Raw genomic sequence first — 25,352 nt, 5'->3', positions numbered from 1 at the left:
AGGGGAAGTACACGCATCTATGTCATACGATGGCTCAGCCTCCTCCCTGTCTTATTCCCCCTGTAGCTTTGAGTGATTCTCCTCCCCAAGGAAGTGTCTTCCTCCTGCTGCTACTCCTGCTTCTATATTTCAACCTGACTTCCATTGGGGACCAGAGGAAAAAGCCAGAGCCTGAGCAAAATATACCAGGTAGAGGATGGTACCATGCAGTCCCAGATGCAGGAAAAGAGGCAGAGCTGGCCTACTCCCTCCTGCTGACTTCCACTCCCCTGGGGTCCTCAGCTCCACGTTATGCCTCCAGACAAAATAGTTGAGGATTTCCTTGACAAATGATGAACAGAAAAAACAAACCCACACCACACCACATCACATACCCTGCATACCAGACATTCCTCGGATGGTTTGCTTTGTAGGTGACTGGCCACAGAAGGTCTCCACCTTACCAGTGACAGGTGTCTGAGCAGCAGGGAGAGACCTGTGCTGCAGGTGCTCGTCCCAGAGTCACAGAGACACAGGACTGAGACCTCTGCTGTCTACGTGCACATCCGTTACCACTTCTCACCCCCACCAAGCCGGCCATAAGCTGGAGTCCAGGCATGGCCAACATCACAGTCTAGAGGTAGGTTCCAGGTTAAGAGTCATTCAAATATTTACTGAAGACCTACCACGAGTCTAGCGCCATATTAGGCTCACAGGAGAGCACGTGAGTTAACTCTTGAAAGTGGAAGAGATGGGATTTTCTTGGGACACATTCTCCAGGTTACTTTTATGTAGATGTGAGGGAAAAAGGAAGAAAGGACGAAAACTTTGCTAAGCGCCTACTCTGTGACCAGTTGCTCGCTGGCCTTTCCCCACGTGACTGCTGCCTGGGGTCAGTTACACTGTGTTGACAACTCAGGCTGGCTTAAACATGGCAGGGATGTCTGTGGTTAGGGACTGGGAAGTCTGGAAGAATTAGAGTTAGGCGAGTTGATCAACAACGTCACCAAATATACAGATTCTTTGATTATCTTCGCTCTGCCATCCTTGGGGTAGGTTCCGTCCTGCGGCTGGCTCTGCTTGTGGTCAGAAGAGGCTTCGTGATCCAACACTGATGTCCGGGGGTGGGTAGAGAGAGGCTGATGCCTCCAGCAGACATTTCCTCCCAGCTCCTTAGCCAGATCAAGTCGTAGCCCATCCCAGAACCGGTCACCACCAGGATGAATGGTGTTGGCCTTGGACCAATCGGGCCCACCCTAGACTTGAGGTCAACTCTCCCAAGTTATTGGTGCGGCTCCGAAGGGGAAGTGGATGTTGGGAGGTGAAGTGCAGTGTTCGGTTCACATCCCCATAGGTTTGTTAGGAAGTGACTTGCTCAAAGCCACGTCCCTCTTAAGTCCAAAGCCCCCATGTGTGTTCTTTTCACCCCCAAGGCCTTATGAGGCAAGAAAAGGGAAGGAGGAAGGGCTAGAGAGTCGAATTTCAGGTGCCTTTCAGCTGCAGGAGGGAACTCTGGGTTTATTAAAGAAAGCTCCCTGCTCAGCCTTTCCCTTTTTTTTTCAGATGGCCTCCACATTCCACTGGGATTTGGGCCATGAGCACCATTTATTTTATAGCACTCAGCTCACAGCATCTGAGGTCTTTTCAATATTTCATTAATAACCCCCTACTGGCTAGAGCCCATCTTTTGGATTTTGCTTAACAGTGGTGTTACCAGGAGGTTTCAGGATATATAGGATCAAGCTGTGTTTCCTTGCAGCTGTCTTCGGAAGGGAATCCCAGGAAAGCAATTTTCAGGGAAACTTCTCCGGCAATAGTGTTGCCCTGTGGCATGGTGGGGCCCTACTGGGTGGGGAAGGAAGGGGCAGCTGTGCTGTGTGGTAACTCTTTGGAAACGAACCTTTTATTTATTTATTTTTTAGCCCGTTAAAGTTCAAATCTGCCAGAGTCAAAGACAGCTGATCCCCAGGTCACAAACACTGGTTGCAAACAGCATGGTCTGATGTTGATCACCCAGGCAATCGGTCTTCATTAAATTTCTCATATACCCACAGCTTGGTTTTAGGTGCTAGGGAAGCTACATGTGACAGGATGTGATCCCTGCCTGTGACCTAGATGAAGCTGCTGCACAGACGAAATATTACCTAGTAATACTAGACAGAGCGCCACGTGTCCTAAGGGGACAGGGGAGAGAGACAATAATTCCAGTGGGATTTTAGAACGGGGTTTCCCAAGGCATGATCCTTGGAACATTTGCCCCTCAAAATATACTGGAATTAAAAAAAAAAAGTGCTCTAAAGCCAATAAAATTGGGGCAAAACTGTATGTTATATGCTCCTTTTGGAGATATCCAATGTATATGGAGTTTCTTACAGGCCCCAAGACACCTCATAGTGAATTAAGGTATTCACTTGTTTAACTTTAATACTGTGATTCTTAAATTTGCCCAAAAAACACCTCCTTTTTCCCTCAAGGAAAACAGGAATGCCCTATTAGTGTCCCATGGAACCACACTGCCCCCGTGGCCGAACCAGCCAGGACGCCTAACAAAGAGGACAGCAAACTTGGGTGCCGAAAGCTTTCCTCCCTGGAATCCAGGAACAGCCCCAGCGGCAGAAGTGCTTTCTCAGGAGCCATCTATTCAGCAAACCTGGGGCCCTCCAGGATGCAAACCTGATAACGGGGCCGTCAGGTGGCTCCATGGTGCCCCCAAAAAGCGCCCCATTCATCAGATGAGCTGACGGTGAGCGGGCAGGCATGAAGGGGAGGTGTGAAGATTGTGGCCCCAAGGCAGAGTGCAGCCAGCCTGAAGGGTTTGCTGTGTCTCTCCTCGCTTCTCTGTCCCCTCTTTCCTCCTAAATGAAGCCCCGATTCCACAGAGCACACCTCTGCCCCAACTCATCCCTCCAGCTTCAGGCATCTTTGTGGTCCTCTCTCTCCACCTGTTCCTGCCTGCCTGCATGCCTAGGCCCCAGATGTTCCCCTGCCCCTGGCAGCTAGGCCCGGCCCAACTGCTTGCCATCAACTGAGGGTCTCCTCCAGCCAGCATCCTCCCCAAGAACCCAGCCCACGCCACTCCCTCCCTGACGTCCTGCACCCTCCCAGCCTTCAGCCCGACAGTGGGCAACTTGCATTATTGTTGCTTCCCTTGCAGGAGACTGCATTCTTCAGGAAAGTCTTTGAAGGGAACTGTGCCTTTTAGTCTTCCCATCTTCCCTCATGCCCACGGAGTCCAGTCTGCCCCTCCCTTCCTGCTTCCCCCGGATGCCCTTATAACATCAGGGGGCTGGGCTACAGGACCCGGGGGCCTGACTCAGGCCCCTTCTCACTCTGGGCTGCCCCAACGCCCAGGCCACAATTACAACAAGGCCCACCTTCCAGGGAGCCCAGAAAGCACTTCTTCAACATTCAGTTCTAGGCTTAATTGAATCATACTTCTCTTTCTAAAAGTAAGTCCTGGAGTCTCCAGAGAGAGAGGCCGAAGCAGAGAGGAAGCTCCTAATACAGCCGCAAGTGCTGAGGCCTGCTCCTGTCCCCCCAGGTGCCAGCCCCACCGGGCACTTCTGCCCCTGGGCACAGAGGGCTTCTTGCTTTGGGACATTCAGGGAGCAAAACCGCTGCGATCCTGTCCAGCTCAGGGTAGAGAGTGTTCAAACAAAAACACATGGTTAAATTTCTCTGAACCACGGGGTTAACTCAGGAGCACTGGTGGTTTAGCCTCAGGAGCGAATTGTGGTCTGAGAGAAAAAGACCCACAACAGGATTCTGGACACACCAGGTGAGAGTAAAGCTAAACCATGCTCACAGTAACCTGTGCGTAAAAAAAAAAAAAAAAGCTCCTTAGCTGGGCACTCATTCAGTGATCCTCAGGCCGCCCCATTCCCCTCCTACACACGAGGACTCGCCACCCTCTCCTGAGGACCCCACTATCCCCAACTGCCCCACAGTCCCTCTCGCAGGTCCCAGGCTCTACCACGTGTTCATGTGGCTCTCTCTGCTCCGAGGTCCTTCTCTCTACCTCTGCCTAATTTCTATCCAATCTGCCAGGCTCAGACAGCTCCTCCAACAATTGTTGGTTAAAAACATGAGCTTTGGAAACAAACTGGAGTTCGTTTCTGCTTGGTCACCCACTAGCTGTGTGATCTTAACACAGTGATTGGGAGATCCCAGTTCTGCCAAGCTGTGTGGCTTTGGGCAAGTTACCCAACCTCTCTGTGCCTGAGCCTGGAGAAGGTCACATTCCAGGGAGGACAAACATGAGCCTCATTCTATAGAATGAGGATAAAAGAGTGCCTATGTGCCATGCTTTACGTGATTGTGGTGGGGACCAAAGGGGGTAATGAAGGTCAGCGTCTGGCACATGTACGTACCTACCTGTATAGTAAGTGCTAGCCATCTAGAGATGAAACCCCTCGCTCCCCTGTAAACAAAGCCTGCCCTGACCCCTGGCAGTGGTCCCTCCTGCTGTGGCATCTCCTCCTGAGAGGCTCTGAGGCTCGCCTCCCATCCTCTTTCCTTGCTCTGAACGTTTCTGGCACAATAACTTGGGACCCAATTTACTCCCGAGTTGCTGACCTTCGTTGGATCCTGAGTTCTCCAAGAATAGAATCCCCCTTCTGATGCACCTGCACAGCGATTCGTCTGCTAACAATCCCAGGTGCCCTGGCCTGACACAAGGCCCCTCACTGTGCTCCTGGTCACCCTCCCCTTCATGCCACTTACCCCTAGCCCTGACCACACTGAATTCTTACTTGTCCCCCTGAGCAATCCACCCACTCATGCACATGCCGTTCCCACTGCCTGGAATGCTGCCCACACCCCCTCCCCCCCTTCTCTGCCTGGGAAACTCCGATTCGTTAGGAGTTAGGCCAGATGCCCTCTTACTGAAGGCTTTTCCCAACTCCAGGGCTCTGTCCTCTTTGCCCCCGGCCTGGGCTCATGTTTGTCCTCCCTGGAATGTGACCTTCTCCAGGAATAAGGCAGGGTCTCCAGTGTCCCGCACACAGTAGGTGACGGGGCACTCAGTAAGGTCTCTGACTGTGGGTCAGCCTGATTTAGCTGCAGAGGATCTAAATCCCTGCAGACAGCTTCCAATCCCACACCTGCCACTGCCCTGCCTGGCTGAGTCCTGTGTGCCCCTCTGCAAAACGGCCAAAGCACCTTCCCCACGGTTGCCCAGGGCTCAGGAGGTCGCAGGTCCAGCCCAGCTCACTCAGGAGACCCCAGGCATCAGCTCCCCTTACCCCCTCGCGCGCTGCACACCTTGGGATTCCCACCTTCCTATCTCCCTTAAAAACGGGCTAGTCAGGGCTTCCCTGGTGGCGCAGTGGTTGAGAGTCCGCCTGCCGATGCAGGGGATGCGGGTTCGTGCCCCGGTGCGGGAAGATCCCACATGCCGCCGAGCGGCTGGGCCCGTGAGCCATGGCCGCTGAGCCTGCGCGTCCGGAGCCTGTGCTCCGCAACGGGAGAGGCCACAACAGTGAGAGGCCCGCGTACCGCAAAAAAAAAAAAAAAAAAAAAAAAAAAAAAAGAAAAAACGGGCTAGTCAGCCCCATCCCCATTTTTAAGTCAAAGACAGAAAAACATGACTAATGGGCTTAGAGATTCTAAATCACCATTTCAGGAGGAAAAATAATCCTCTGAGTTGTCAGACATACTGGTGACACTCACTCCGTTGCTATGGTGATTCTGTGACATGGCCCTCTTACGGATGAGATACGCCTACTGCCTCAGCTGCTGGAGGTGAAGTTATCCTTCCGGGGTCAGGCCCTGAGTCAGGTTTGCAGAGGAATAGCTGCACTCTGCATCCAGCTGTGCGACCTTCCCGTCAGGTGACACACATGATCCGAGAGCCCAAGCTCCTTGCCTGGGACCCTTCTTGTTTAAGGGGAAGATAATTGCATCTTCCTACTTACGGTCTATGTCTTATTTGAATTTTCTCCAGAGTCAACAAAGCTGTATGCATTCAGTGGTTCCCTGCGGCTTTGCCTTGGTCACACACACACACACACACACACACACACACACAAACACACTCCTCCTCGAACACACTTTGGTGACTAAGGAGCTGGTAGTCAAGGGGGACTTTCTCTCACATGAGAAAGACACAGCCTCCTCTTCCTCTCTTCCACGTTCCTCTCATTCCCATGAGACTTTCACACAGGTTCATTCCTTTACAAATTCATTTCTGGTGAATAAAAAATAATAATAATTTATGTGACCATAAAGACATTACGACCTGGGGCAGAACTTCACTATCCCCTTTCCTTTTGGATTTTGCAGCTTGGTGAGAAGGTGGCCGAGGGAAACCCAGCTGCATGCTTTGTGGAACCAGGAGATGCCTACGGGGTGACTGACACAGGGATGTCTGCGGAGGGCTGGGAGGCGGGCTCCGAGGAAGGCAAAGCCAAACCTCTTCTACAGAAAAGCCATGTCTCTCTGTAGGGTTTGTTTTTTCAGTTAGTCCACAGAAGCTCTGCCACATGCCTGTTCCTAATGCCCATAAACGTATCATGCCAAGCAGACACTCGGAAGGATGGAGCAGTCGTCCCTGGGATGTTTAAACTTGGCACCTGGGGACCCTGTGTGGGGGGAAGATGTCTTCCCCCCAGAGACCAGCCCCTGAGGAGGCCGTGCCGATGTAGAACCTCGGCTGCCGGCATAGCTCTCACAACCTCTGCGTTTCTGGACTCTACTGCCTCTGAGCCTGAAGTGAACGTCCCCCAGTTCCTTGGGCTCCCACAAGGCTCTCAGAGGTGGCCATCACCTCAGTCAGCAGAGGGAAGCTTCCTCCAGGGTCTGAGAGCCGAACACACCGATAGCCTGTGCTGGGGGCTGAAGGCCAGAATCTCCAGGCCAGAGCCCAGAACCTCAGTGCTGGGGAAGGTCTGGGGGTTCGCGGCCACGGGGGGAGCAGGCTTGCTCACCACGTCACCCTGCTGCCTGGCTTCCACATGAGGCTGTGGCCTCAGGATCATGTGGGGTGGTAGGGTTTACTCTCTTGGGTGAATTTTGGTTATAATATTTTGATAAGTTAAACTGACAACACACCCAGAACGCAAGCAGGGAGAGCCTATGAGAAGCCCTAAGGAGTTTTCCACGATAAAGCACACAGGGCTCACCCGTTAACCACGCGGCTACCCTCTAGGTGGCCTGGGGGGCCCATAACGCCTGCCTGGAGGGCCGTCCAGGACCTGAGGTACCTGCTGGCACTGATCACCAGGCCCACACCTGACTGGATGCCAGCAATTTAAACAAGAGCTGCTTATTCCGCTGAATATGGCTTTAGCATCCTTACCCAAAGACGTTTTCTGAAAGGCAGAACCAAGCAAAGCCCAAACTCCCAGATGACTGGTCAGTTCTGAAGCCCAGTTCAGGTTCCTATTTTGATCTTCAGAGACAACAACTTCTGGGCACAAAGATCAGCTCAGGGCTTCGTGTCATCTCCTCTCATGAGACACACACCCACACACCTGCTCCCCGTTCACACAGAGAGGCATTTCTATGCACCAGGCCTGGGACCATTTTTACCCTGAACCCACTCTCTTGTTAGATGCTCTGAAATGAACATTCACACCCCAAACCGATTCATACCTCTTATTTCCCTTTGAAGAAAAACCAGAAGCACCCCCCTCACTGCCATCTGGGGACACCTACAGGAGTGCTTATTAAACTACACCTAAAGCACAGCCTTTCCCCCATTTCATGAAATGAGGAGAGACCAAGCCAGTCACGAGGCTGCTCAGGTATGTGACGGAGGGTGGATGGGGAAGTACAGATGAAAAAGCACACCACACCAGGTGGTAAATGGGAACCAGCTTCACCAAAGCTCACAGCAGCAGGACACGCCAGACGGGAGAATATTTATACAGGTCCTACAAATACCAACTCTGTTCCATACCTGTTCTTTAAAGGCCTTTCCATTTGGCTTGTCTCTGGAGGTTTTTTCCTGGTATCAAATGCAGTGGACTTTTTTTTTTTTTTTTTTTTTTGCAGTACGCGGGCCTCTCACTGCTGTGGCCTCTCCCGTTGCGGAGCGCAGGCTCCGGACGCGCAGGCTCAGCGGCCATGGCTCACGGGCCCAGCCGCTCCGCGGCATGTGGGATCTTCCCGGACCGGGGCACGAACCCGTGTCCCCTGCATCGGCAGGCGGACTCTCAACCCCTGCGCCACCACAGAAGCCCCGCCGTGGAAGTTTTAAACGACCCTGAGGCAGGGACAGAGAACTCACTGCTTGGCCCTGCCTGGCTCCTGGGATGCCAGGCTATGACAGGGGACAGCTGGAAGGAGAGAAGCAATCACACAGCCTGGAAGAAAAGGGGGCGAGGGTGGGCCATGGAGGAGCACCCCAGAGGCCTGCTACATGAGGCCATTAACATAGCTAGACTCTGAGCCTCTGGGTCGGATTCTTAGTCTCAGAAAGCACCCTGTGCCCGTCTGCAAAGTGTCCCTTGGAGAGAGCCCCCAGTCCACGGGCTAAGATCCAAGGGGGTGCAGCCCAGGACAGCAGTGAAAAGTTGTCCTAGCTACAGCGGAAGAGGGCGAGTCAAGAGTGTGTTAGTGTCTCCCATTAGGTGCTAGGGCCCAGCCAGCTCTCTCCTCGAGTCAATGCCATCATCCCCAACTCTCTACATACTCTTTCCACTTGCTTCTCACGTACACTGTATTTCCTGTAACTTCCAACTTGTCTGGGAAAAAATTCTACCACGTGGAACACTTACAAGTCTCTTATAAATATGAGAAGCTGTCCAAAGTTTAATTATATTTTAAAACCACGGCATGGGCCACAGTCTGTTAAAGCAGGACTGTGGGGCAAGGTCTACAGGTGATACTTTTTGTGGACCAAAGCATCAACTTTTCCCCTGGGTGGAATATTCAAACTATACTGTGAATGAAATACGAGATGTGATAGCACGTTGCTGCGGAGAAGTGCAGTTCTTCAACAGTTAGCAGCTTTAAAAAACCATGTACCTCTGTCACCATTGTCTTCCCCTGATGAATTGCTTTTCAAAGGCAATTGCTACCTGGCGTTAGGATTTATCCGACAAGCCATTCATCCTTCACGTACTGTCTTGGGGAAAGGTTCAGATTAAAGTTAAATTGAACATCTTAAACTGCCCTTCTAAGGAGAGGGCTCCGAAAAGAGAAACGAGAGGAGGGGGGAAACTCTCGAACTGTAACTCTCGAACCGTAGCGCACAGAAGACAGACTCTGAACATACGATACGTCTTCACCTTTAAGATGGGCTAATGAGCAAAACTATGTTGTTAAAGGTTTGTAATGATGTTAAAATGCATCTAGATTTTGAGACAATTAGGACATAGAGAAAACATCCATCACGGGTTGGAGGAGGGATGACAGATTTTTTTAACAGGATCTTGAATTGTGATCATTTTGAGAGCAGAGAAGCTGACGCGGAACCTAAAGACGAAGTCACCAAGGGCTTGCTTTATTGGAGCTGAATCCCCACTTCGAATGCCTAAGGCGGGCTGTTGTACTGACTGTCACCTGGGGGACCCGGGTTTGTGGGGATGAATTTGTATGAACTCAAACAGCCTCTACAGAGTAAGGAGCCCACACATTTTATTACAGCCCCTGCTCACTGAGCCCTGCCAGTCCCCCATACCTCTGCCCCTTTGGATTATGGAGGAAAAAAAAAAAAAAAATCATTCGATTTTCTGGGCCACAGAATACAAGTTGGGTCTAGATTGTACAAGGAGCTTACACACTGAGGCAAGAGAGCGTGCAAACAGGGGCAGGAATTCTTCACCCTCTGGGCGAGCCAGTGCTTGAGACACAGCAGGAGGACCCGAGTTGCCCTCCTGGAGTCCACACTGGTTTATGTTCCTGGCCTTTATTAACCGTGTCCAACTCCAACGTCCATCTTCTCCTGAGAGGGAGAAGAGTAGCTTTGAGTAGCTATGGCATCAAGGATTTCCCCCGAGCTGTTTGGTTTTCCTTTTTTTTTTCTTTCCTATTCAGATTTCACAGCAGGCCCAGAGAAGGACCAACAGAAGCACGAGTGTCTGAGGACGATGTAATACTGACTCCTCCTTTTTGGTACCAGTCCGTGAACCCGCGCCCCTCTCTCCTGAGATACAGTGAGGCGGGGTTGGGGGAGGTGGCAGAGGAGCTGTGGGTGGAACGCACTGTACCGCGTGACATCACCATCATGCAGCTGGTGCCCGACAGGACAGGGGAGCGCGCAGGAGAGCTCAGGGCTCCCGGCTCACCCCAGGGGGAGGGGGGGCAGTTCCAGGGCGGTGCCCGGCCCCTCAGGACCGCTGTCCATCCAGTTCTCGCGCGGCCGGCCCCTTGGGTGCGCCCTCTTGGTTCTGGCCTTAGCCTTCGTCCTCCCTCAGCTCGGTGGGTAGGAATTTATACTGCTGTTGGCGGATCTGGGCTAGTTTTTTCCTTGCTTCTTCCAGTTCTCGCTCTTTCTTCAGCATTTCCTCCTGGGCGGCGATGATCTAGAAGCAAAGCAACAAGCTGGATGGATCGGAAACTTTTTAGGAAACTGCCCTCCCCTCCACTGCTTGCCTCATGAGCTCCCACAGCCTCTGCTACAGTGGGACACGGCCATGTCCCGGGACTAAGTATTCTTAGCTCTGGAGACCAGCCTCCGTGCCACAGTTCGGGTTTTGAGACCAACGATCCAAGACAGTAAGCTGACTTCCGGCCACTGATTTAACAGCAAATATATACTGTGTCCCTATGACGCAGCAGGCTCTGGTGTGAGCACTTTACACGGAGTGTCCCATCATCTTCATGGCAACACTGTGAAGTCTGGCCTATTGAATGTCCCATTTTTCCAATGAGAAAGCTGAATCTCAGAGATGTGGGTCCGCTTTCCTGAAGGGACCCATCTGGTGGAGCAGGACCCGGCCCAGGTATTCTCGAAGCTAAAGCTGGAGTCCTTAACTACTAGATGGCTTTCATATATTTATTTCATGCTTCTAAGGTGTGATCTGAGGAATAGTAGCTAATAGGTATAAAGGGGAAAGGGGAAGTCTGTGCTCAAGGAAGTCAAATAGATTTCTGAAAAGCAAAGGTCTTTCCAGAGCCTTGCTAGACTAACGAGCACCGTGATATCTGAGGAGGGAGTACAGAGGTCAGTGATTCCCAGAACTGTTTGATCAGAGACCCTTCTTCATGGAACTTCTCACGGAACTAGTGTATCAAGAAGCAGATTCTGGTAAAAATGCATCCTGGGTATTTCCAAACACAGGGAGTGGTTCAGGAAGAGCTAAGGAAGGCATGGGAATGAGTAGGTTCAGCCAGGGGGCTTCAGTGCTCCTGGTGGAAAACCAATCTCATATAAAGGATTTACATTAACACATCCCAAACTGCAAGCGTGGTTTCCTGACCTTTCCACCCCACTCTCATGCACAAGAATGCAGGCCTGCGTAAGTCAGATTCTCATCCACACTTGTAAAACTTCTGGGAGAGGGTCATCATGCATTCTTTCTCTAGGGCCAAAAATCTGGAGTGAGTAGCAGCTCCAAATGCATCATTTTATTTAAATGATAATATTGCCGTCCTCCAATTCTCTTCTCTCCCTTTTCTATAACAGAATCCCCGATTTTCAGGTAGGTACACTGCTACTCAGAAAAGAATACTCCATTTCCCTGCCTCCTTTGCAGCTAGGCTGGCCATGTGATGAAGCTCTGGCCAATGGCGTGTGAGAGCAAGTGATGCAGACAACTTCAGAGTCAGGCCCGCCCTAACTTTCCGTCTTCATGCCGGCTGGAAAACTGAGGTGGTTATCAAGCCATCTTAGACCAAGATGTTGCCAAGGCAACATCTCAGGGACGGTGGAGCGGTAGGCAGATGGAGTCTGGGTCTCAGTCACAAAGGAGCCGCCACACCATCCCCAGACTGCTTACACCCAAGACTGTCTCACCAGGGAGAAATAAACTTCCATCTTGTTTAAGCCACTGTTACTTTGGGTCTCTGTTAAAATACAGTGCTCATCTGGGGAGTAAACACTGTCTGGATTTAATCACAAACCTGAGCAATGCCCCCTACAAACTTTGTTTTCACTACAACATCATCATCATCGGCTTTGCCAAATGCTGCCTTCTGGGCCGCACGCACAAGATTGTCTGAGGCTCTTTTCACAGCATTTCCTGCTGCCTGGAGAGGGGACAAAACACACATTATATCATTGGAAACAGCCATTTGGATTCAGCAAGACAGACAGGGAGGCACAGTTCATGAGACTACGAATTGATTTCTCATCCAGTTGTATGTAACACAGAATTTCTCTCTAGGTAGTATCCATCTGTCCATCCATCCACTGATTCTACCAACACTGGCACCTACCTAACCTCAGCTCATTCGCAGGTTAATGAGACACATTTCCTGGCTCCCAGGGAACACGTACTTCTCAGGGGAATTACAATTATGTGAAGACATGATTATAGCACTATGATATGTGTGTTAACAGAAACTTGCTCAGGGGCTGCCCCCTTGGTTAGAAAGCCACCTCTCCTTGCCCCATCCTACTGAGGCATACTTGAGGACTTGGCTCAGAGATCACTTTTTCTGTCCGTCTTAGCCTTACCCACACCCTCCCAAGCGCTCCTGGAAGGCTCCCTGCTGGCTTCTTTGCAGCCCTCACCACACTTCTGGTTGCCTCTCTTCCTCCTGGACAGTGAACAACTTGAAGGCAGGGGCTGTGATTTCAATCTCTGCATCCCCAGCACCGGGCACGGTGGCTACCCAGGGCTGGGGCTCACTGAAGGCTTTCAGAGGGAATTCAGGGCTATGAAAGCACAACCTACCCCTGCACAGAAGCAATGGGAGCCCCACAGTAACTAGGGCCTTTACGGATGGGCTTTTAGAGTCACAGCTGGCTTCATGCCGCACTGTCAAGCACGGGGCGAGTGCCAGACACACCGCAGAAGAGCTTGTCCACATGCAGCCTAGATCTTCAGCAAGGGCTACAGTCCCCACTGGTTTACTCTTAATGCTCAAAAAGCATGGCCCACGGGACTCGATCTCTGCCACCTGAGGTCTGGAATTTCCTTTTCGTGGTGGTCACGGCTTCGTTAAATCTCCCATAGTCCTTGCCCAGCCCCCTGAGAGTCAAGGACTTGTTCTTGGGGGTGAGCCATCAGAAAGTTGAGAGTTTTCTCATTCAAAGTTAACTGACTTATCTGGTTGGTGACCTAAAGCGGCCAAGGGGGACCACGAGGGCTCGCACAAGAAGGGAAGGGGAGGCCCGTTCGCGCTGGACATCATGTGCCCATTCTCATCATATGCTTATTCTGAACAGTTTCATGAGGTCAGAAATCAGCAGCCCACTTTTCTACGTAGAAAGTGAGGTCGAATAACTAATCTAAGATCCTGCAGCTGGTAAGTTACAGAGCTGCGATTTGAACATAGGCCTGTGTCGCCCCAGAGAACCTCTGGGTCATTGTAAGGGATTCACACAACATTGCAGCACCCACATAAATCAGTAATGATGATAATAAGAGTGATGCTGGGCTGTATCTGTGTAAATCCTTAGGACTTACAAAAGCACTTTCGCATTTCTGACCCTTATAAGAGCCAGTGCAGGCATCTCTATCCTCATTTTACAGACGTGGCAACTAGGGCCTGAAAGGTTTTGAATGACTTGTATAAGATTATGCACTTTGTACATAGTAGAGGCAGGTCTTGAACCCACGTCTCTCTTAACTCAGGATGTTTTCCAAAGGAGTGTCCCCCCAAACCCATGAATCGCACATTCACACACACGCAGCTCCCCGTTTTCCCCTGGGTTTATGCCAGGAGGAAAATGAAGGTGAGGGAGGTGGGTCAGAGAGAGACAGACACAGGAAGACCGAACAACGGCCATGCACTTTACAACGTAGGAAATACGACGAGAGTCCCGACTTTCAGTGGAATTGTTCAAATATTACTGCCATTTATGATCTTACATAAACATTTTTAGCAACATAAACAATCTGCATTACATTTATTATAGTAACAAACAGCTAGAAAATTGGAAACAAATATGTCCAACATATAGAGAAATTCTGGCATAATCAGTTGATATAATATCATGCAATCATTAAAAATGAGACCTATGAAGCATGAACCAGTTAGCTTTGCACAGGGCCATTATGAAGACTTTTCTTCAAGGAAAAAAAAAGTATGATAAAACGTGAAGTGAAAAAAATGCAGAATGTCTCTGTTAGGATGACAACTAGACAAAAGTATTTTGTGTAAGATAAAAACAGGAAGAGAAAAAAATAGCACTGGACCTGTGAAGATGGTGAAGCTATGTGATCTTTCTCATTCCAACATTTCTTTCACTGTGCTTAAAATACACAATCAGGAAAACTTAGATCCACTGGGCAGAAATCAAGTGACACCTTCATAACTGTGTTCTCTGGGCTCTGGGAAACCTTAGCAGCATCTCATATAAATTCCTCAGTCCTTCTGCTCCCTCCTTAAGCAAACACTGAATGAGAGCCTCCACTGAAACAGGTACCATCTTAGGAGTGAGAGACACAAAGATAAAGATCTGGTACCTGCACCTAAGAAGCTCACAGCCTTGTCAAAGGTGGACTAAAGATAAATGTGGTGGTACTGGGTGACAGGAACTGCAAGACTGGTCTGCCCAAAGGCTATGGCAGGGCAGAAGAGGGACTGACTGCCCAAGGTCTGGGATTCAAGGAGGGCTTCCCAGAAGAGGTGGCTTTGGAGATGAGTCATGATGGATGAGTAGGAGTTCACCAAGGTTGGGCTGGTGAGGGGAGGACCCCAAGGCATGAGACCAGGAGGCACACGTGGAGAACGTCAGTTTGGTGGCGTTGCAGGGGTAGGATGCATGGCTGCACGTGGCAGGAAATGAGAAACGTGGGACAGAGCTGGCTGATGGAAGGCCTGGTGGGTCATGCCAAGGAAGCGAGACCGCCGCCTTTGGCAACACTTACCCGCTCCAACAGGAGTATTTTCCCACCAGCATCAGCGATCATTACCTGTAGCCGCCTCATGGCCTCCGAGTCCTGATCAGCCTTCACCTTGCAGGCCACAAGCAGCTGAGCCGTGGACGCGGCGACCTGCTTGGCGGACGAGATGAGCTTCTCCTCACTGGCGTGCCCCTGCACAGAGGCATTAGCCGCCTCGCAGAGACTGCTGGTCGCAGCCGCCACCATCCGGGCCTGCGGACAGTCAACAGAGAAGTGACTTGAGGCCCAAACCTCCTGCAGGGGATCCAAAAAGCCAACGGGGAAGGAGGAGGGGGCAACTCACGGCAGAAATCAGGCCCTGTGACCATTGTCCGTCATCTGCGGCGTTGGCGGGGATGGAGCCCACCTAGAGTGGAGTAGGAAAAGCAGCAATGAGAGCGGGAAGGCACAGGGTGACCTGCAGCCCCCAAACCCTACCTTGCCCTGGATTTGGAGAGAAAAGCATCTCATCAGACAGGCAGCACCTCCCTGGGACTCTTGCCAACAGCACCGGCAGGAGAATGGAGCACCCTTTCCCATGCAGGACGCCAGCAGCTCCAAGACTGCTGTCTTGGACCGGTTTCCCCCTGGGCCACAAGGAGGCGACCGGAAACGCTCTCAACGACCTCCATTTCACTGCCAGGTACCGCGTTTCTGGGAAAATGGCTCAGGAACGATGGATGGGCCTATCTTGACACGCCTATTTCCTCTGCTGACCTTTCTCCATGTCCAACATGGGAGCCCCTGAGGTCTCTTCATTCAAGAGGTGAGGGAAGCTTAAATCTCTCCTGATTCCTGACCCTGGAAGCCACGCTGCGACTTTCTGGCAGATGATGTTAAAAAAGGGGGTGGGTCTCTCTCCGTACAATTGAGCACAGATCCTCGCCTTAAGGAAATACAGACTATTTTTTTCAGGGGTGGGGAGAGTAGTAAGAAGCTAGAAGTAAGATGTTCCCTGCTTCTGTTTAGGAATTGTTGCAACAGTGAAACATTTTCTGACCAGATGTAGAGGGAGCTACAGGAGGAAACACCTTTACACATGTGGGAGGTGCCTGGAGAGGTAAGAGATGAGTATCTAAATTTGCATATGAAAGTGGGGATCTGTCAGCACATCAGGGCATGCTGAAGGTCAGGTAAGGCCCCAACGTCCTGCATATCATCTATAGTTCCCCAGGTCCAGCTGCACCTCCGTTACCAACTTTTTAAATGCTTGAACGCATAAGTTCCTTGGAGGACAGGGGCTTGGCCATAGTCAAGTTCGATTCTCTAGTATCTAGCAATGTGTCCAGCACGTAGATGGCTCTTTAATCAATGTGCAAATAAACCAAAAGTTTTAGGTAGGAGGTTCTTCTCAGTGATCTATTTTTGGTCTTTACGTATCGACTAGTCAACAAGTCCTAGGTGATTGAGGTCAGCACTCCTCTAGATCTACAGGGGATAAGTGAGAAGCATAAAGGGACAGATTCATGCTGGTTGGGGAGATGTACATACATCAATATTGGATACACAATGGTTTAGAAAGAGGAACCAGTGGACGTAGGTTGGATTAAGGCACAGCTAAGCTCACAAGAGACTTCATGGAGGAAGACGGAAGGCCACCGGCTGCGCATAACTGTCTGTATTACAAGTTCTTAGGTCAACGGGACTTCCTTGGTGGTGCAATGGTTTAGGCTCTGTGATCACAATGCAGGAGGCCCAGTTTGATCCCTGGTCAGGGAACTAGATCCCACATGCATGCCGCAACTAAAAGTTCATATGCCACAACTAAGGAGCCCATGTGCTGCAACTAAGGAGCCTACCAACGCAACTAAGAGCCGGCGCAACAAAATAAATAAATGAATAAAATAAATATATTAAAAAAATGATAAAAACAAAAACAACCAAAAAGACACAATCACATCTGTCATCTGTACACTGAGAGCAAAGGCCTTTTAACATCAAATATAAGTGACTGACAGTTACAGTGACCAAATTTCCCAAAGCTGGCAGGATTTCCGTGGTGCCTCTATGACTGAGAGGCTTCTCTGCAAGATGTAACTTGGATGTGGTGGTTCCATGTTGTATGGGAATAATAGGACACAAGGAATATTTTAAATTGGAAGGCCTTTTCACATCCAGGATTAGTCTAATGTACTATTAATCCTTTGGATCACTGAAAAAGAACTAGGCTTTCATGCTAATGCAGATGGAATCGGTGACTGGAGATGAAGCAGGTGGAAGAAATCTCAGCTTTAAAACCAGACCGGCCTTATGACCAAAGGGCTAAGGAAAATGCTAACTGCAGAGGTGGACGGCATTCAGCTCAACGGTCCTAAGAAAAGGAAGGGTGTCACTGGAGTTGGACGTGGTATTATAAAGCCCCTGACTACGGTGCTTATATAGCCATCCACCAGGAAAATAGGAGTTTACGGCTTTAAATAGCCTAATGTACAGCGGGGAAAATAAATGTCTTGTTCAGGCCCTGATGGCTGCCTGGAGTGGAAACTCTCCTTAACAAGAAGCAGACGACAGGCCTGGAAGCTAAACCCTTCATTCTGTCTGTCAGGCTGAAGCAAACAGAGTATCCAATGATATGGGCACAGCCGGGCGAGTCAGGGAGGGAAGGGGCGGCACGGCTTCCTTGGTCAGGACGCAAGCAGTATCGCCTTTTTCTTAGTATCCAGAGGCTCTTGCTGTGTGAACTTTCCACCACTTGGCCAGTGGGGTTTACACACCTTTCCCTGGGCCACCAGCTCCCTCTGGGCTGCCGAGGCCGATTTGACCAGGGCACTTGTGGCAGCAGCGATGGATTTAGCAGCTTCCAAGATCTGTTCTTCAAAATCCAGGGTCTCATCCGCTTGCTATAACCAAAAGAAAACAGCGTCACATGCAATTCATATCCCCAAAGGGCGCTTTCTGCTAAATGACTTACTTCTTGGTCACCTGGCTCTTCCTCCGTGCGTGGATTTTTATCGACAAACCACACCCAGGGTAGAAAGGCTGAAGCTGGCTGGATGCCTCTCCATCTGCTGCCTCCCCCCACCCTTCTCTAAAAGATAAAAACCGCCAGCATTGAGGTTCCTTACAAAGTTCAAATCAGGAAATTCAAAGACAGACTCTTTTTCCAGACCAGAATCTTTAAAAACACATCAATTCACTGGGAATAAAATGCATTCGAAGGGTTCCATTAGCATCAATAACCCAAATCAAAAAAATCAATAATTGAGATCCAAAGAGTGGGTGGTGGCACACTATCCCACAACTCAAGGCTCAGAAAAATGGGCTGAGAAAACAAAAGATGGCTATTAGCTGTGAAAAACCTTATTGCTCTTGGGTGAAAACAAAAGTAAAACAGAATTTGCATTTCTGTGGCTGAGCAGAGAGTCACACACCAACCAGAGATCACCAGTGGTGGAGAGGAAATTGGGACAACGCGACATCAAGGTGGAGCTTACCCCTTGGAAACCCGAGGCACGGCTCCACCTGGGGAAGAACACTGGCTCCCCTACACCACACAGGTACTATCAGGCCGTTAGGGCTCTGCTCTAAATACACCATCACCAGGCCCCCTGCTGCCAAACGCCTGGGATGTTGAAAAGAATCAACATCAACAAAAGAATCAACTTTCGGGAAGGTGGGCAAGTGTAAAGGCCCTGGTCCCAGGCTGGGTGGGACGGAGCATCACAATACGCGGTAGTCAGACTAGATGACCGCCAAGGTCCCCGCCAGCAATATTGCTCTGTGAATCTAAGCCAGTATGGTTAAGTGCCCCCTCGGTCACAGAATGCTGAAGATGTGGCTGGTACCTTTCAGGCATTAAGAGATGATGGCCAGGTACAGCAATACTTTTCTTTGTGTGTGTCGGTAAAATATATATAACACAAAATTTACCCTTTGAACCAATTTTAAGTATACGATTCAGTGGCGTTAAGTACATTCCCCATGTTGTACAACAGCGATACGTTTTTAAGAGTGCCTACTATGTGCAGGTATTTTGTTAGGCACTTCCACGTGCATTAACTTGTTTAATCCTCACCAAAAAAGAGAGTAAAAATCGTATATAGTAGTTATCTTTATCCTTATACTTATAGTGGGAACATTCAGGCTTAGGGAGGTGGAGTACTGGGCCAAGAGCTTGTGGCAGCGTGAAGAATCTAGACCAGATCTAAACCTAAACTTCTCTGCCTCCATCATGATATGTTTTTCCTAGATGAGGCCACCACTTTGGGCATCAGAGAGGAGCGACTTCATGCTGGAGGCTCAAAGTCAGCTCACTAATGGGCCCATATGAACCATCAGACGGGATGGATACACAGATACAATGCTTTTCCAGTTCCCTATTCTTTATGGCATCTCTCCTGGTTCAAGATGTGGCCATTCCTACTTTTGTTTTTATAACCCATGTTATCAGAAAAACATTTCCATGCCCATCTAGTGGAACTGAAGAATGACAGCAGCGTTTGAGATGTTCTGAGACAGAAGCAGTATTTCTTTCCTATCTCTGACAAAGTCGTGCTCTAGGAGCATTTAGGACAGATATGGATTCCGTTCCAATAGATTAATTTTGGATTCCTCATTATGGGGCGGGGAAGCTTGTGACAGCAGTGAAATACAAAATTTGTTCACTGAAACATAAAATGACTCATTTTAAGACACTCTGGCATAAAAGGAACTGTTAAACATAAGCCACAAGAAATGGCATTGGGCTGTGATAGGTATATTCAATGACCTTGAATTAAGAGCTTTTCTGGAAATTCGTTCTGCAAAAGAAAGTCAAGCATATGACAGATTAAGGCACTGGGGAAATCACAGAGTTTCTGAGTCCAAAGGGAGCTCCTCCCCATTTTGCAGATGAGGAAATGGAGGCCCGTGGTGGCTCCCAATGTCTTCCAGCCCCTCGCTGCAGGTGCAGGGGGCCTCAGCTATGCTATGAGTTCCAAGGATGAGTCCACTTCACAGCAGGTTTCTTGATTTCCCCAATTTTAAAATGCACAAAAATGGAATTTCCCCAAAACTAAGTGCTAACTCTAAGCATGGATAGATCTGAAAGAATATCTCATTAGAACCAATTGAAAAGGGCTCTCCCATATCTTTTGCTGCCCTGGCTGGCTGTTTTTTTTTTAAACACATGTTCGAAATACATACTCAACTTGGAAATATTTCTGACAGCCACAGATTTTTCCTGCAATGGCAAGTGCTGTAATGCCCTTTGATGAATTTTTCTTTTTCTTTCCATAAGATCTCTAGACTTTAAAATGGACATGGCAGGAAGCCTTATCTCTGAGAGACATTTCCTCTGATTAAAAAGTATGAGAGAGTTTCCCAAGAAAAAGGATTAATAAAGCCGACTGTGATGGAGGGCAAACATTTAGATGCTGCAGTTGGGCAGAGTTCCACGATGAGATCTGCCTTCTACCTGCAGGACTGGTACCTTTCTGTGGGCCAGGTTTAACATTAAGACTAAATGCCCACTCTATCTCTCCTGCTGAAATGAGACATAATGCTGATGTTTCCTCATACCATACAACTCCTAGCCTGAGAAAATGGGATCTCCCCAAGCCAAGGAGACTTGTTGAAAAGCCACGGCACCCAAGTCCAAATTCCCATTGGCTTCAGCTCCCACCAGTGTACAGAATGGAATCTGGGAGAGGGGTGTGAGGGCAGTGAGAGGAGGGAGGACATGTGCTTAACCAGGGCACAAAAAAGGAGAGAAATGGAATTGGCTTGGGCTTTGAAGGACTTCCCTGAATAAAAGGATCACAATTAAAATGCAGGAATTGTTAACAGAACAAACCCCACTGTAGATGGGAGACTGAGGAGAAGAACAGTAAGTTGGAGCTGCTGCAAGGGGACCCTGGGGAAGAATCTGGAGACCATGGCATCTGGATGTAAGGAAATGCTTTCACTCAATGGGCTGCTAAATGGACAGCCCTTCCTTGCTCAGATCACCGAGGATCTGGTGGAAGATGCAGGTAGTATGGGCTACCACTGGGGGAGTGCTGGTCTGGGCTCAGGAGAACAGACACACCAGTCAGCTGAATCCTACCAGCCTGCAGTCTCCTCCAGGGCATGGACCGTGTTTCATCCAACTTACATCTCTGGAGCACAACGTTAGGTAGAAAAGCCCATGTGATAAAGGTTTGTTGAGAGAATGTATCCATTTAAGATGAGTCTCTGAGTACTGGAGTTCAGCCAGAGAACAATTTACATAGTAAGAGAAGGGGAGATGCATGGAGTAAGCGTCCCCATCAGTAACTTTCCATTCCTGTTTTCTGGGGACGATTGGACACACACATCAAAGCACTGGCTCCTGCCCTGTGGAATGCTGTGGGTTGTTAATTGTATGCTCTATCTGTATCCCTCAACTGGCCCTCATAGTCTCTGACACTGACTCACGCATATACAGATGCAAAACACAGCAGCATTTTACTAAGAGGCTCTCTTAACAAAATAATGTCACAGATGTGCAAACTAACAGTCTGCCCTGCTTAATGAAGGTGTCAGCCGCAGCCTCTGAGAGCTGAGTCCATCTTCTCATCCCCTGTACAATGCTCTTTCCCTGGTCCCCTCCACTAGAAAAGACAGTTGGCCAGGTCACTTGTAGCTCTCAGCAATTGTCCTTCCAGGACCGTCTAGCAGACTCTAGCCTTGTCTTTTCGGTAGCTTTGAGAAAAGTCTAAGCACCCTTTTGCTGATATTTTTCTTGTTTGGTGATCTTCTCCAGAGCTCCTTTTTAAAAAGTTAGAGGTCTGATGAGATCCCTCTTGGGAAAGGCCACACTTTGGTCTGACTCCCTGGCTGCCTGCTTCCCACACTTGGGAGAGCATTTAAAGACTCCTGTTGTGCTGATAGAGACGGGGGAAGGAGGGTGGAAAGGGGGACGGAAAAGAGGAGGCCTTTCCTCATTTTTATTTTGTCTTTTGGCCATTCAGGGGTTCTTGTAATAGGGACAAATCTGACTCCATATTGGATCTGTTTCTTTTACTTTAACCTCTGTATTCTATTGCTTTTGCTATAAGAATGTTGCCTAGGGCTTCCCTGGTGGCGCAGTGGTTGAGAGTCTGCCTGCCGATGCAGGGGACGCGGATTTGTGCCCCAGGCTGGGAGGATCCCACATGCCGCGGAGCGGCTGGGCCCGTGAGCCATGGCCGCTGAGTCTGCGCGTCCGGAGCCTGTGCTCCGCAATGGGAGAGGCCACGACAGTGAGAGGCCTGCCTACGGCAAAAAAAAAAGAATGTTGTCTATAGCGTGAAATTTACAAGCTAGCCCATTGTCAAGGCTCTGACCTTTAAAGGTATAATACTTTTCCATTCATATAGAGATAAAAAGTTGCAGGACAGAGAATAACATATGTCTGGTTGGAGGTTTATAGGAACATTGTGACCAGACCTACGTGGACAGCTGCAAGAACAAAGGATCCCGGAACCAAGAAGTTTGCAGCAGCCAACCACACCCCCTCCCCTTTTAGTATTAAAGAAGGCTGAATCCTAACTCAGGGAAGATGGTTCTTTGGGACATGAGTCCACCCTCTTCTCGGTCTGCTGGCTTTCTGAATAAAGTCGCTATTTCCCGCCCCAACACCTCATCTCTCAATTTACTGGCCTGTTGTCTGGCGAGCAGTACGAGCCTGGACTTGGTAACATTCTGAGAACATAATGTTTGTGTCAATTCATTCCTTTTCTGAAACTACCTTCCCTCCTACATATCCGATAGGGCTGTTATAAATAAATTATTAATATACACAGAGCATAACTGACTCATAGTAAATGCTCGATTACTATTAGCAATTAATTTCATTTTTCTTTCTATTACTACATATATTTTTTTGTGGTTTTAAAAACTGTTGTTCAGACTTTTAGTCTGTTTCTCTGCCTGACCCTGTTTTCCGTTCATAATTCTAACAAAGATTCTAGCTGCCATTTCTGACTACAACCTACAACATAAATAAAAAAGCACAAATCAGAGATCAAGTGTCAAGTGCCTGTACTGCTTCCAGCTACTCCCTTGACACCCAACCAGGAGACGGACAACTGGGTTTCAGTCCCTGCTCTGCGCTTTCGGCCACGTGACTTTGGGGAATTTGCTGCTCTTCTCTAGGTATCAAACAAACATTTTCTGTTTGTAATTTCAAGAGCAAACTCAACCCTCCTGGTCCTTTAGCTCTGACATGTTATGGTTTCAGGTGAAACCCTTTTAAAGAATGCATGGACTAAAATTAGCATGGACTCCTTTTTCTTTTGCTCCCACTCTTTTGGCCTCCTTCCTGCAGTATCTTTCCCAGCCTCCACCGGGCCCATCCTCCCAGACAGGTCCCTGGGCATGCGTCTAGCAGAGGAAGAACACTTCCATCTGTGGTCCTCTTTCTGGCCTTTTTCTTTGTGAATTACATCCCTGTGGCCCCTTCCCCTGATGGACTTGACAGTGAAGGAGTCAAAGGCACCCATAGGAGATGGCCAAAGGGTCACTGCCCTGATTTCTACCTCCCTCCTTGAAAATCTCCTTTGAGGGACCACCTTGCTGAGAATTGATGAGCACAATGGTCGTTTCTCTCACAACTGGCTACAAAAACCAGATTACAACTCACGGCACCGTCTTTCCAGTTAGGAATCATGCTTTTTCCTGTGTTACTGAAAGCCTTGTAGGATGCTTACTATTAAAAACAAGGTCTTACCACATCACAAATTAAAAAAAAAAATTCTTTGGGTATAATTTTTTTTAAGTGTGAACATTTGCATATAATTTAAATGTCCTTGAGGGAAAAAAATGGAGGCCAACACTGAGAACTCCCACAACACAAGTGAAGCATTTTCCTGCCAGGTGGAAGCCTGAGTGGAACAGGCAGCTCTGTTTCTCCTTTGTTTGTAGCCAGTTTGGCCGCTACCAGTTTGCTGCTGATACTGAGTTGAGTGGTGCGTGGGGGGAGACCTTAGCCTGTACCCAAAGACCTGAACGGTCTGCGAACCTGGTCAGGTTCTCTTCCAGAGGACCCATGAGTGGGCTGTCTTTAGGACCACCACGTTTACTAGTCCTAATAAAAGGGAAACTTCTCAGAACCACTGGAACTGCCAAGAGACCAGAGCTGTTCCGCTGGCCTTGGCTCCCCCTGGGTTGGCCTGGTCCCAGGGGAAACTCTGGGGAAACTGTCAATGGACAAAGCAGGTGACAGAGAGAAAGCACTGCCAAATGGTAATGCCAGCAACCTGGGGAGGGACCAGCCTCTGCATCCAGACGTGGAGTAATGCATGTTCCTGCAGCGTCTGAGGGACAAGGTGTGAGTATGCACAGTTAGTATCTTGGGGGAAGTTTTCCCACACTCGCCACCACTTTATTTTTTAATGAACAGTAATACCACTGGGATAATCTTTTAACTGTTATTTCTGTTTTTTTTTCTTTATGTCATTCCAGGTTTATTCTACAGATATATATGAATATCTATCCATTCCTCCTTGATCAGTATCTATTAATTGCTATTTCTGTTTGATAGAAAAATTCTTAAAGATGTGTCATACTCTCAAAAAAATAAATATGAAGGCACTTGAATGTCTATCTAGGAAGCCTGGATGAAGAACAGATGACAGAATTCTTTCAAAGATTTAATCAGGTAAATTTGCCACACTGTAAACTCACGTGACATGAATTGTGTGTATGTCTGAGAAGGCTCCGGGAGACCCACTACTTTACCTGGCGGGGAGTCACGCAGGAACACGCACTGGCTGAACGCCCCACTCACCTACGCTCCTCCCCCGACCTCGCGTCTCCTGGCCTGGAAACAGCCAGTGGCACAAGAGCTCGATGTCACGCTTTGGCCACAGAAAAAATGCTGTATCCTCCTTCTCCCTGAACATCTGGTCATCTTTCCCCCTTCACCCAATAATCAGTAGAGCATGCTGGTCAACAGCAAGATGTACGAAAAAAAGATACATCAATTTTAATGTACAGGCTTCAAAGTTCAGGTCCTTTTAAACTGTGCTTTTCGTTATTCAGAATACCTTGCTGTTGCTTTTCCATGACAATTTGTCATTTTGGTCAAACAACTTTAACTGGACTTAAAACAATGCTCTCTAGCTGCGTGAAGGTAGCACTGATTGTGGCAGCATCTTGAAAACCATCTGAAAGAGTTCCTGCTGGTGCACAGCCACTGCTGTCTCCTCAGTGGAGAAGGATCCCAGGGACAGGTTCCACTTCCTAACTCTGGAGGCTGGGACTCCAACACTGTATTTTCCCCTCCCCTGCTGCTCTGACTTGTCACTAGGCAGTCCCTGCAAGCGGCGTGGAGATGGCTCCTAGACCCCAAACAGGGGAAGCTTTCCTGACCTGCCTGTTCACACCACTGGCTCACTACCTGCATGGGGTATTGTTTGCATATTCAGGAGTGTCCTTTACTAGAGCACTTCCTCTTTGCTCCCAAAATCGGAGCCACTAGCACAACAGTTCTCTTTTCAGAAAGCAGTG

General features: G+C 49.0%; 1 protein-coding gene across 1 annotated transcript in view; it reads right to left on the bottom strand.

Moving 5' to 3' along the window:
• Positions 1 to 10,319: 10,319 nt before the first annotated feature.
• The window catches only part of TLN2 (talin 2), a 441,569-nt gene continuing 426,536 nt past the window's right edge, over positions 10,320 to 25,352 (bottom strand). The window contains exons 55-59 of the mRNA XM_065872706.1: positions 17,636 to 17,761; positions 15,226 to 15,288; positions 14,952 to 15,134; positions 11,989 to 12,114; positions 10,320 to 10,448 (exon numbers count right to left, since the gene is read on the bottom strand). Coding sequence (XP_065728778.1) covers positions 10,320 to 10,448; positions 11,989 to 12,114; positions 14,952 to 15,134; positions 15,226 to 15,288; positions 17,636 to 17,761 — 627 coding nt within the window. The remainder of the gene's footprint in view (positions 10,449 to 11,988; positions 12,115 to 14,951; positions 15,135 to 15,225; positions 15,289 to 17,635; positions 17,762 to 25,352) is intronic.

Source organism: Phocoena phocoena, chromosome 2, assembly GCF_963924675.1.
Source record: "Phocoena phocoena chromosome 2, mPhoPho1.1, whole genome shotgun sequence".
NCBI classification, from domain to species: Eukaryota; Metazoa; Chordata; class Mammalia; order Artiodactyla; family Phocoenidae; genus Phocoena; species Phocoena phocoena.
The sequence above is the reverse complement of the archived record's forward strand: the minus strand, read 5'-3'. Positions and strand labels throughout refer to the sequence as shown.